General features: G+C 34.6%; 1 protein-coding gene across 1 annotated transcript in view; it reads right to left on the reverse strand.

Moving 5' to 3' along the window:
- Positions 1-1,887: 1,887 nt before the first annotated feature.
- LOC115231020 (cell wall integrity protein scw1) overlaps positions 1,888-12,184 on the reverse strand; it is a 37,772-nt gene continuing 27,475 nt past the window's right edge. The window contains exons 6-7 of the mRNA XM_029801117.2: positions 8,241-8,294; positions 1,888-3,096 (exon numbers count right to left, since the gene is read on the reverse strand). Of these exons, the coding sequence (XP_029656977.1) occupies positions 3,037-3,096; positions 8,241-8,294 (114 nt within the window). The 3' untranslated portion in view covers positions 1,888-3,036. The remainder of the gene's footprint in view (positions 3,097-8,240; positions 8,295-12,184) is intronic.

The following is a 12,184-nucleotide window of genomic DNA, read 5'->3' on the forward strand; positions in this document are numbered from 1 at the left end:
GCACCTAAACATTCACACATCCATCTGCATCCATCAATCGAAAATTCCAGCTGTTTATCTATTCATTCATTCATCAAAGTTTCTTTTTACTTATTCAACATTCCATTTTCCTTGCAACATTGAATCAAATCGATCTCATTAAAAGGATTCTATTAATTATTATGGTTATTAGTTCAAGTAAAATAGCATGAGAGAGAGAGAAAGAGAGAGAAAACACACACACACAACACCGTGAGCACACATGCATGCACCCACATACATATAGATATATATTGTACTGGACTGCTTTTCTATGTTGAAATCACAGTGCTTTGCAGACCTTTGTGTGTGTGTGTGTGTGTGTGTGTGTGTGTGTGTGTGTGTGTGTGTGTGTGTGTGTGTACATATATACTTCCATATATACATATATATATGCTTGTATATATACACATGATGTATATATACATTTATATGCATATAGTTGTAAACTTATATATACATATAATTTAAATAATATAAATCTGTCCATGTATATTTGTGTGTTTGTGTGTGCGTGCATATATATATATATATATATATATATATATAGCATCAAGTGCTACTGTGTGCATCGATGCAGTTCAACATTTTTGCAGTGTGATGCTGCTGGCATGCATAGCAACCTCCCTGGAGCTTGCATCATTGCTATGACCACCAATGCTGTTACCCCTACCACTACCACTCACACCTCTTCTTCTTCTTCTGGAACAATGGACTATGTTTTGCCTATATAGATGACATGCACTTATATATACATATGTGTATGTGTGTGTCTGTGTGTGTGGGTATAAATATATATATATACCCGTATGTGTACACAGTTGTATGCACACACACATACATACATAAAGGCATTCATACATACATATCAAAGTTGACTGTAGGTTGTCAAGGTAACAAAACAGAAACAAAAAAAGGAGATAAAATAATGGAATCAATTAAAAATAACAAAAAAAATCATGAAAATATGATTAGTTCTGATGTTTTCCAATAATAATAAAAATTACTGATAAGTATTATGTAATAACAATAAAAAAATGATTTCTTGATAGCTGCTGTAGGAGTAATAATAATTGTAGTAGTAGTAGTAGTAGTAGTAGTAGTAGTAGTAGTAGCAATAGTAGTAGCAGCAGCAAAATTCATAGTAGCAAGAGTCAATTTGTAGTAATTGTAGTAATAACAATAGTAATAACAACAGTAGTAGTAGTAGTAGTAATAGTAGTAGTAGCAGTAATAATAATAATAATAATGATAATAATGATAATAATAATAGTAGTAGTAGTAGTAGTAGTAGTAGTGGTAAAAAAACAATCAATCGTTGTTTGATTTTGCTGTCGTTGATTTTTTTTGGGTTTTTTTCTAATATTTATATCATTATTTTTAACATTTTGTTTTGTATTTTTAAAACATTTAACGTTCATTTTTTTGTTATTTTTTTATATTTTAATTTTTTTAAATGTTTTTTAAGGTTTTCCTTTTAAATATTTAAAATTGTTTTTCAAAGATATTTTGTTTTTCATTAATGTTATTCTTGTCCTTTTTGTTGTTGTTTTTTCTTTTTACTGGATCAATCTTCTTAAAATACTTTCAACATCATCACCATCAAAATCATAAACACTGTCATCGCCGTCGTCATCATCATCATTTTCATCATCGTCTCTTTTTATTCTTTGTGAATGTGTGAGAAAATGTGTATGTGTATACATGGGTGTATACATTTCTTTCCTGGCCCAGCCATTTCAGCATTTCAGTATATATGTATATATATATATGTACATATACATATATATATATATACATATAAATATATACATATATATATACATATACATACATACACACACTCACATATATATACACGCATGCATGTGTGTGTATGTATATATGTACATACACACACATATGCATATTGTTAGCATAATCAGTGTATGTCTGCTTCACATGCTAGCATGGGTTGGACAGGTCTATATGCTCTGAATCGTTTCTTATTCAGAATTACTACCTCCTAAGAAAGAATGGATAGTGATGATAAATCCATTAAACAATCACACACACAACCATAGATAAGATCTACCTTTACACTTTTCTTTCAACTCTTCTTTCCATAACAACAAACCATTCATCCTTCCTTCTTTCTCATCTTTTCTCCTCCTTTTCTGTTTATCCCTGCACCACCACCACCACCACCACCACCACCACCACCACCACCACCACCACCATGCTATCCCTAATTCACATTGTTTACATTATTGTTGTTCAATTACACTTCACCCACCAAAAACAGCACATATGTATGTGTGTATATATGTATATATATATATATATATATACATATATATAGGTACATGTGTATACATAAAAAACATATACACGTATTGCATATGATACACACACACACACACACATATACAAGTGCATATACACATGTGTACCTGTATGTATGTATATAAAGTATAAATTTCTATAAACGTGTGTGAATCATTTTATTAATAAGAAAATTGTAATTATTTTTAATTGGTCACAGTTAACATGATGGGAATGGTAGTGGTGTTGGTGGCTGTGGGTGGTTGTGGGTGGTTGATGCTGTCCATCATCTCCTCTCCTCCCTGACAAGCTGACCAGACACTTGGCTAATCTGACCGGATCAAACTGAATTGAATTGAATCAGTTTGTCTGTTGATCATGTAAAAGGATTGTATTGGTAGTAGTAGTAGTTGTAGTAGTAGTAGTAGTGGAGTCTTCCACGCTACAACAACAGCCATCACAACCAATACCCCAACAAATACCATCACTACACACACACACACGCATGCATGCATGCATATACATACACCTACACAAAGGTTAAATAAAGAGGTTTGTTTTGTTGATGATGGCCACATTTGTATTTGTTTATAGAATCTTCTTTTGCATGTTCAGTAATCGAAGAGTGCAGTAGTAACAACAACAATAACAACAACAGCAACTGCTACAGCTGCAGAAGTGGTCAATAAAAAGGCGGTGTTGGTGATGTATTCTTTAGTATGCTGCAGCTTGCACCGGAGACTGGCCAGTCGCTGGAACATCTTCTTTACGAGTCTATGAGAAGGAAGAAAAAAGTGAAACATAAACAGATGCATTTATAGTTTTACAAAAACGTATTTGGACACCTCTGTAAGCATTCTCGAAACACAGGACTGCTTTAATTTTATCTTTCTTAACAGTTTTGAAATATAAAAGCAAAACTACTGCTTTGAAACAAGCTGTTTCTTATGTATGTGTGTGTTTGCATGTGTGTATGTTAGTATGTATGTATATATACATATATATATATATATACATATATATATATATATATACATATATATATACACACATTTCAAAGTGTAACCGCATGTGTATCGTTGGCGGTTTTCTTCCTCTGTCTTCCCTTCCTTTGGACTTTCCTCTATTTTTGAAGAAGAGCTTTGCTCGAAACGTTAAACCATCTTTCTTTCCTTTCCTCTGCATCTGATAATACAGTACTTGCACAACGTCCTTGCATTATTGCTTTTTTCTTGTTGTTCTTCTTTGTTTGGTTCACTATATATATATATATTTATATATTATATATATATATATATATATATTATATGCATACTAATACACTACAGGACACTGTCTTGGGGCCATTACCATTCATGGTGGTCCTCCCAGATATGCCCTCATCCACACAGAGAGCCATCCTCACAAGCTATGCAGATGACACAAAATCATCACAGGTAATACAAAACACCAAAGATGGCAGCACCTGCAACAAAAGTTAGATGCAAAACACAAGTGGGCTGATGACAATAAAATGCAGTTTAATGCTGGAAAGTTCCAAGCCTCATACGATCAGCAGACAAAGTTAAATGCAATGCAGACAAAATACACTCAACTTGGAAGGATTGCAGTTCCTGCCATGTGCATATTACTAAGTGGCAATGAAATGCAGATGGTTGACTGGATATGTATGTGTTAAAGGAATATTTGGCAGATTTCCAAACACCCTGCCCAGGAATCAAACCTGAATCAGCGATCACCTGTAAAAATAACAATAACCTGGATGCTATCAAAGATTGGTCATGTCAGAAAGCAACTGACCCCATACACTCTGATAAACACTGTTTAAGAACTGTTTTGTTTTTACAGTAGCTTGTTGACCAGAAAGAATACAGTGGACTCAGTAGTCGTTTAACTCATTAAATCCCAGTTTTGTAAACTAGCACCTTTTTCTGAACAAAAAACATAAATAGTTGTCATTAACAATTTTGTGTTTGGCTCCTATTCTTTGAAAGACATTAGCTGCTTATTAGGTTGTTTATTTGCCAACCAGCAGTGGCCTGTTAGGGAAGAATATTGCAACAGGAATTTACAGCAGTTTATATCAGCCAAGGACCATGACAACAACGACAAAAAATAACCATTATGACAGCTTAAAGCAGTTCACTGCTGGAATCCACACAGTGGTGGCTAACATCATTACCAACTCAACATCTCATACAAACTTCTACAATTGACTTGAAATATACTTATCTTACACTGGTTACAGTGAAAGACTGCTATGCAGCTTGTCAGTGCAACAAGCAAGTTCCGAAACATTGCTGATACTTCAGCTGAACTGTCCCTGAGAATCTTTTTTTCCTCCTTGAGTTTTCCCTGATGTTGTGGCCTCACCCAAACTGCTACGTTTCCTATTGTTGATACACTGGTGACCATGCTTCAAAAACATTACACAGTTTCTCAACACATCAAACAAATGTTAAAATCACCACCAAGTTGTCAGTATGCTACCTGTAACATCATCAAATGTCCTCAAATGCAACAAATAAATTCTTCTTCATCTCGTTCATCTTCAAAATAAGTCTTAGTCAACATTGACCACCTAAAACAGCTCACCTTGGATCTTAACATCACCCCACCACCTCAACACACCCAACAACATTCATATTCTTCCGCTGATGTCTCCATCTACTCCAGTGACATGCTTTTGAGTCAGTGAATGCTTTCTCTAGCAAAGGAGTTAAAATTATTAAAAAACAAAAAAAAACATTTGTTCTTCATCATGGTTATCCTTTTTTACTAATTTCACCTTCCTTCTGCTCATACATGCATACATCAGAACATGTATACATTGCACACACACTGCATGTATACAACATGGAAACATGCACAACATGGAAACATGCACTTAGCCAAGACATTCATTGCTAGTAGCATACATAAATTCAGTGGGAACAAAAGATGCCGGCAGACTTTAGCTGCTTTGTTCAGAAGGCTGGAAATAGCTGGATTTGTTTACTAGGCTGGCACACAGGTATAGATTATACAACCCATTTTGAGATTCACATGAATATGCAAACAACTTACAGCTATACTGACTCACCCGTACAAACACACATACTCTGATTATGTCACTGACTCACACATTCAGCTGCAGACCACTGACTCAACATACATGCATTCTCAATCAGAATTCCCCTAGTATTTTTATAATCATACTCTGTCTGACCTAATATTCTACCACAATTATGGATTCTCTTGCGTATTTTCCCTGCTCTTGGCTATGCAGGTTGTTCAGACCTTGAGCTCTCATAGTATTTCACATGTAAGACAGCCTTGCAATGAACAGTGGAAAAGTTTTCTGTCAAGAATTCAACATTTTTGCAGCCACATCACCTGCTCATCATTTACACAATTTAACCAACAACTCTTAGTCATGCATTCACACGTTCTAATGCATATTCTTCACACACTTCATATCTACACTTCTGGCATTTTGTTCAATTAACCATTGCAGGTCATTGTATTGGCAGGGGAGTCCTGTAGCAGGGATTTTTGGTAGTGCATCACACACCAACTTAGGAATCAAACCTGAATCACTATATTCACATGTAAAAATAACACTAACAATAAACAGGATGCTCTCAAAGATTGATGGCACCAGCAATTGACCAACCGGGTACTGTCTGATAAGCACATTGAGAATTTGATTTTATTACAGTGACTGGTTGACCAGGAAAAAATACAATCCAGCAGAAGTTTAAACTCATTAAATTCAAGTTTTGCAAACAAGCATCTTTCCACTTTTTTGGACAAAATAACATATGGGATGGCCATAAACAATTTTTGGTACCTATTCCCTGAATAGGTATAAGCTATGTATAAGTTGTTTTACTGCTAAGTCTCCAGTGGCCGTGACACAGCCAAGATCAATGGCTGCCTCATCTGTGTCCCTCAACATTAACAACAAAGAGGGCAGCAGTTATGACACAGCTTGAACCAACTGGCAGCTTGAACCTTTACCATTCACAGCTAATGTCTTTCTCAAAACACGTCTTGCCTAATCTGCAGTTTGATGTTCATAGTAATGATATTATTTTGTTAATGTTGGAATTTCACACTAACTTTGTGTTCTTCGCTCTCTCTCAGCTCAGTCAGATTACGTTTGCTACATTGGGGCCAATCAAACAACAAGCAGTGTAACATTACACACACACACACACACATTACACTTTCTTTATTATTATTATATTTGAAAGTGTGGAGCTACAGGACATATTGTTCACAGGGAAGGCAAACATGACATCACCATCATTTACTCCCATGGTTACTTGGGTAAAATTAGTAAAAACAGCATACATGCACAAACATGCACAGGTGCTAATACACATACATACATATATATATATATATATATATATAATATATAATATATATATATATATACACGATGATTTCCACAGAGCTTCACTGATAAATTTGATTGAGAAGATATTTACCCAAAGTATTGTGAAGTGAGATTGTATGATTGTGCTGTAAGCTTCTTGACCACATGACCATGCCAGCATCCCCCCCCACTCTCTCTCTCGCTATAAATATATATATACACACACACATATATACCTATAAACATTTATATATGTACACACACACACACATATATATGTATATCAATAATAATAATAATAATAATAATAATAATAATAATAATAATAAGGATTATTACAAAGCAGCATTAGCATTTTATTCATTTTGATATATAAATACAGCCTCAAATAGGCCTACTTTGAATACCTAACTGTGAGCAAACAGGTAAATGTGTGGAGAAATCTCTTATTAATTACCAATATATATATATGTGTGTGTGTGTAAGTACAGATATACATACATATACATGTATATATACACACATAAGTATGTACATGTACACACATATATATATATATATATATATATAATATATATATATATATATATATATATATATTATATATATATAATATATATATATATATGTATATATATATAATATATGTATATATAATATATATATAGTATATATATATATATATATATTTGTTGCATAAGAAATATATAAATATGATAATTACTTTGCTTAATTAAGCATGAAACTGTGTTTATAGTAAAACCTGTGAAGGATGTGTCATTCTGACTATGTTCACCAAAGAAAAGGAAAAAAAAAAGAATCAAATGAAGAAATGCCTAAGTTATGATTAGCTGTGTACAATGTACTGTACAAAATATATGTATAATGTTTGGAATGTATAATATATATGTCTATTATGAATATGGTTCTATTACTACATGTGAATTTTAAGCTTTTATATGCAAAAACTGATTTATTAACCGTAGGAAGTGAACATATATTAAATAGTATTTGAATATTTTTATCTATGATATATGTATGTTTTCTGTAACAGGGTTATATATAACATGCCATGATAATATTTATGCAAAAGAATATTTATATAATATGTATAAGGAATGCATGTTATGATGATGCATTTATGAAAAACCAGTTTTAGCTTGTTTCTTTTAAAATGTCATCAATAATGACAGCACATGCACACACACACACACACACACACACACACACACACACACACACACACACACACACACACAGAGACTTCAAACTCACACAAATATACATGCACCTACATGCAAACATATATATATACACATATTTTTATGCATGCATATGTATAAATATGCAATCAAATGTATACAGAAATTTGTTAGTGAAGGCATGCATACATGCGTGAATGCACATATATGCTGCACACATGCACATGCTCATGCATTTGTAATCATGCACATTTTTAATACATACATGCCATTATTATTTTCATTATCATCAGCTTTATAATTATTGTTATTATTGTTGTTACTATTGTTATTGTTGTTTTATTACATACCTCGATACTGGTGGTAGATGTGACTGGTTTCATCCAACATACACTTGGCATTAGCTGGGTACAGCAACATATGCAAAGAAAGGCAGTGTGAGGGTTATATTGTTTTGGATTGTTATGTGTAGAAATTGTGTGTGTGTGTGTGTGTGTGTGTATTATTGCATTAGAATGACTGGGTAAGGCGGTAGGCATCTTTGTTGTGTTCAGTTTACAGTAACTGTGGTACCAAACTAATTAATTTCAATATTTAATTATCAACTTCATTCAAAAAATTTATTTTCTTTTCAGAAATCACAGAGATGAGACATTCAGCTACAAGTTGAGAGCAGTATTTTAACAAGATCACAGATGAATTGATAACCTTTCTTCAATATGCAATTTAAAGTTGTATTTAGCTTTAAGTTCTATATCTTTTCCTTATGATTTATGGTAAATTTGTGGCAGCTCATCAGAGACCTTGAAGTTTAATTGAAGCTTCTTTTTTATAGCTTTGTTCATTCTGCTTTGAAGAGCCTGTGAGACTAACTAGAGCAAAAAGAGAAAGAAACAAAGAAGTGTACTAAGTCTAAAACTTTTATTTCTTTAGTTGCATAATCACAGAGTGGCAACAATCTGTTGGGCAAAGAGACACTATTTGGGCTATAAAAGAAAACTATAATGGTTCAAATAAAACATGTCTGTGTGTAGTGCCTTTGCAAAAGATTGATGTTAAATGATTTTTACATATATATATATCACATGATCACGTAACCGACCAGACCATCAGATGTTGCTACACATCGCTGTTCACAATGCGTTCGCATTGTTTTAGCCTTCGAATGACGCCACCCAGCTGGCTAAGCGAGCAGGCCAACAGAAGAAAGAGTGAGAGAAAAAGTGGTGAAGGAGTACAACAGGGATCACCACCCCCTGCCGGAGCGTCGTGGAGCTTTTAGGTGTTTTCGCTCAATAAACATACACAACGCCCCCGGTCTGGGAATCGAAACTGCGATCCTACGACCGCGAGTCCGCTGCCCTAACCACGGGGGCCATTGCGCCTCCACACACACACACAACATACATACATACATACATACATACATATATATTATATATATATATATATATATATATATATATAATATATATATCTGGAGTAAGCACATAAATGTGAAACAAGGTGTAAAAAAGAGTACTCAAATACCAGAGCTAGAGAAATATGCTTATTTAAAAGCAGCAGAAATATAACAAAAGCTGTTACTCAGAGTTTCATATTTCCATTCGTCGGACAGTTTTGTTAACAATATGTTAACTCTGAGTAACAGCTTTTGTTATATTTCTGCAGCTTTTAAATAAAGCATATTACTCTACCTCTGGTATTTGAGTACTATTTTTTCCACCTTGTTTCACATTTATATGCTTATTCCGGTATATATACATTTATATATATATATATACACACACAGATAATACATATAACACACACACATTAATATATGTGTATGTATGTATATCTACATGTGTATGTAAATCTTGCTCTCTCTCTCTCTCTCTCTCTCTCTCTCTCTCTCTCTCTCTATATATATATATATATATATATATATATATATATATATATAAAATGTATTATGAATATATTAAGATTAGTATAATTATATTTCATTAAATCCATTTCTTCATATCCTTAGCCTCCTCCCCCTCCTCCTCATTCTTCTTCTTCTTCTTCCCACATGATCTTATTATACTTATTATTCATCCCCTAACCATACTTTTATTTATTTTTAGTTCCCCCCTGAAATAAGCCCAAAACAACATCCAGAAGCTGCACAGTGCAAGAGTGCACCTTTGATGCAAGTCTGATGAAGCACCACTCTAATGTCTAAAATTGAAAATATTATGTAAATTTTCATTTTGAATTTTGTGTAGAACTGGTTTTGCAAACAGAGTTGGTACAGAAACAAATGTAGCGAATCATTAAAGATGTGTTAAAGTATTTCTTTGTCTTATTCTTTGTATTATACGTTACTCTTCACTACAGCCACACAATGGTTTAACCATTGTGAAACCAGAATTTTCCACACCTGAAGGATTTTGGTATTAATCTGGAATCTGACAGTGTTGACAGCCCAGAGGTTGGGTTGAGGGCTTCCCTGGAAATACCCTACTTTTATACCCTACCAGGACCTTACACACACACACAAACACAAACACACATTTATACACAATATATATATATATATGTATATATATATATATATATATATATATATATATATATATACACATATATCATATATGTGTTAAAAATATATACACACATAATAAAAGAGAAGAGAACAGAGGTTTTCATTTATTTCATCTGTTGAACATGTTTTCAGTATTCATTAATAAATGATGCTGCACTATAAATGCAATCCATAGATGCACTTTATAAGTGCAGCATCCAGACCTTATGGTTCCTCAGAGAGACAAGAAATACTTGTCACAAACCTGCAGTTACCATAACTACTTGAGAGGGATACAGCCTCGTAGGGAGAGCAAGCAGGAGTGGAGTGAGATCCAGTCCCTCCCTAATCTTAGATGTAAACTGGTGTTGATAAGAAATTGGAGTCAGTTGCCAGCTGAAATGTGGGGTCATAGGTTGCATTATATGTCCTTAGGAGAAGGAGAAGCATATAGATATTGCATATAAATGGCTGGCAGACAGGGCAGGGGTTATAAATCTCCACCCTTCAGATAGATGTGCTTGGCTATGTACACACAAACACACACACATATATCATCATCATTTAACATCTCTTTTTCCATGCTGGTATGGGTTGAACAATTTGATCAGAACAGAGGGGCCAGAGGACTCCTCCAGTTCCTATGTCTGCTTTGGCATCATTTCTACAGCTCGATGCCCTTACTAATGTCACCCACTTAAAAGAGGGCACTGGGTGCTTTTTACATGGCACCAGCACCAGTGAGGTTGCCAAGTACCCACAAGATAAGATCTCTCATCTGAGTGGGATGGAGACTTGAGGGACAAGAGACCATGATAGAGGGAGAGGAGCAGGTGTCTTGGTGAAGGGGTGAATATGTATTCTGATCAATAAGTATCTGGACTGTTGTGATAGTAACGAAGCTAAAGCATGCAGAGTGAAGCTGCTTGACACAGATTGATCTTGAACTCTGCTGTGCATGTGCACTAAGTTTTAACATTCTAGCTGTTTGTAGCAGTGCTTGGAAGGAAGGTGTGTTGCGTATGATCATTGCATTGACTATAACAGAGAAAGTTGAGCAGAGAATCTGCATCAAACTTTGCCAAAGCTTGGCAATACTTGCTCTGAGGCCTACACAAAGTTTTCAAAATGTTTCCATCATTCTCAACACTTCAAGGAGATCTTGTGTAATTGAAACCCGAATGTCGTTTTGGTCAGCTGAAAGCATTTTTGGCACAAGCTTAGCAGACACTCAAATCTTCAGTGATAATGGACTGAACTGAACTGTAACTAATCTGCACATCCTCTGATAACTCACGGATGGTGATTCGATGATGTCCCCTCGCAGCTGCTTTCCCATCTGCGATGTTTTTCTCAGTTCTGCTGGTTGTGGGTCTCCCAGAACATTCGTAAATATCAACATTTTTTGGCCATCTTGAAAACGTCTGAAACACTCAAACACTTGTGTGTGGCTCTTACACCTCTCTCCATACACTTTCTGCCACTTTCCATAGGCCTCTGAGCAGGTATTGCCATGACGACTTTCTCAGTTATGGCCAATGCGATGATCACACGCTGCCCACCTTCCTTCCAATCTAGAACATTAAAACTTAGTGCACATGCACTGCAGGGCTGAAGGTCAATCTGTGCCTGACAGCTTTTCTCTGATGCTTTGGCTTTGTTATTATGGTAACACTCCGGATACTTATTGATCAGACCTAGCCCATGGCTTGCCCACCTGGAAAGTAAGAGGGAAAGAAAAAG

Source organism: Octopus sinensis, unplaced genomic scaffold (genome assembly GCF_006345805.1).
Source record: "Octopus sinensis unplaced genomic scaffold, ASM634580v1 Contig17164, whole genome shotgun sequence".
NCBI classification, from domain to species: domain Eukaryota; kingdom Metazoa; phylum Mollusca; class Cephalopoda; order Octopoda; family Octopodidae; genus Octopus; species Octopus sinensis.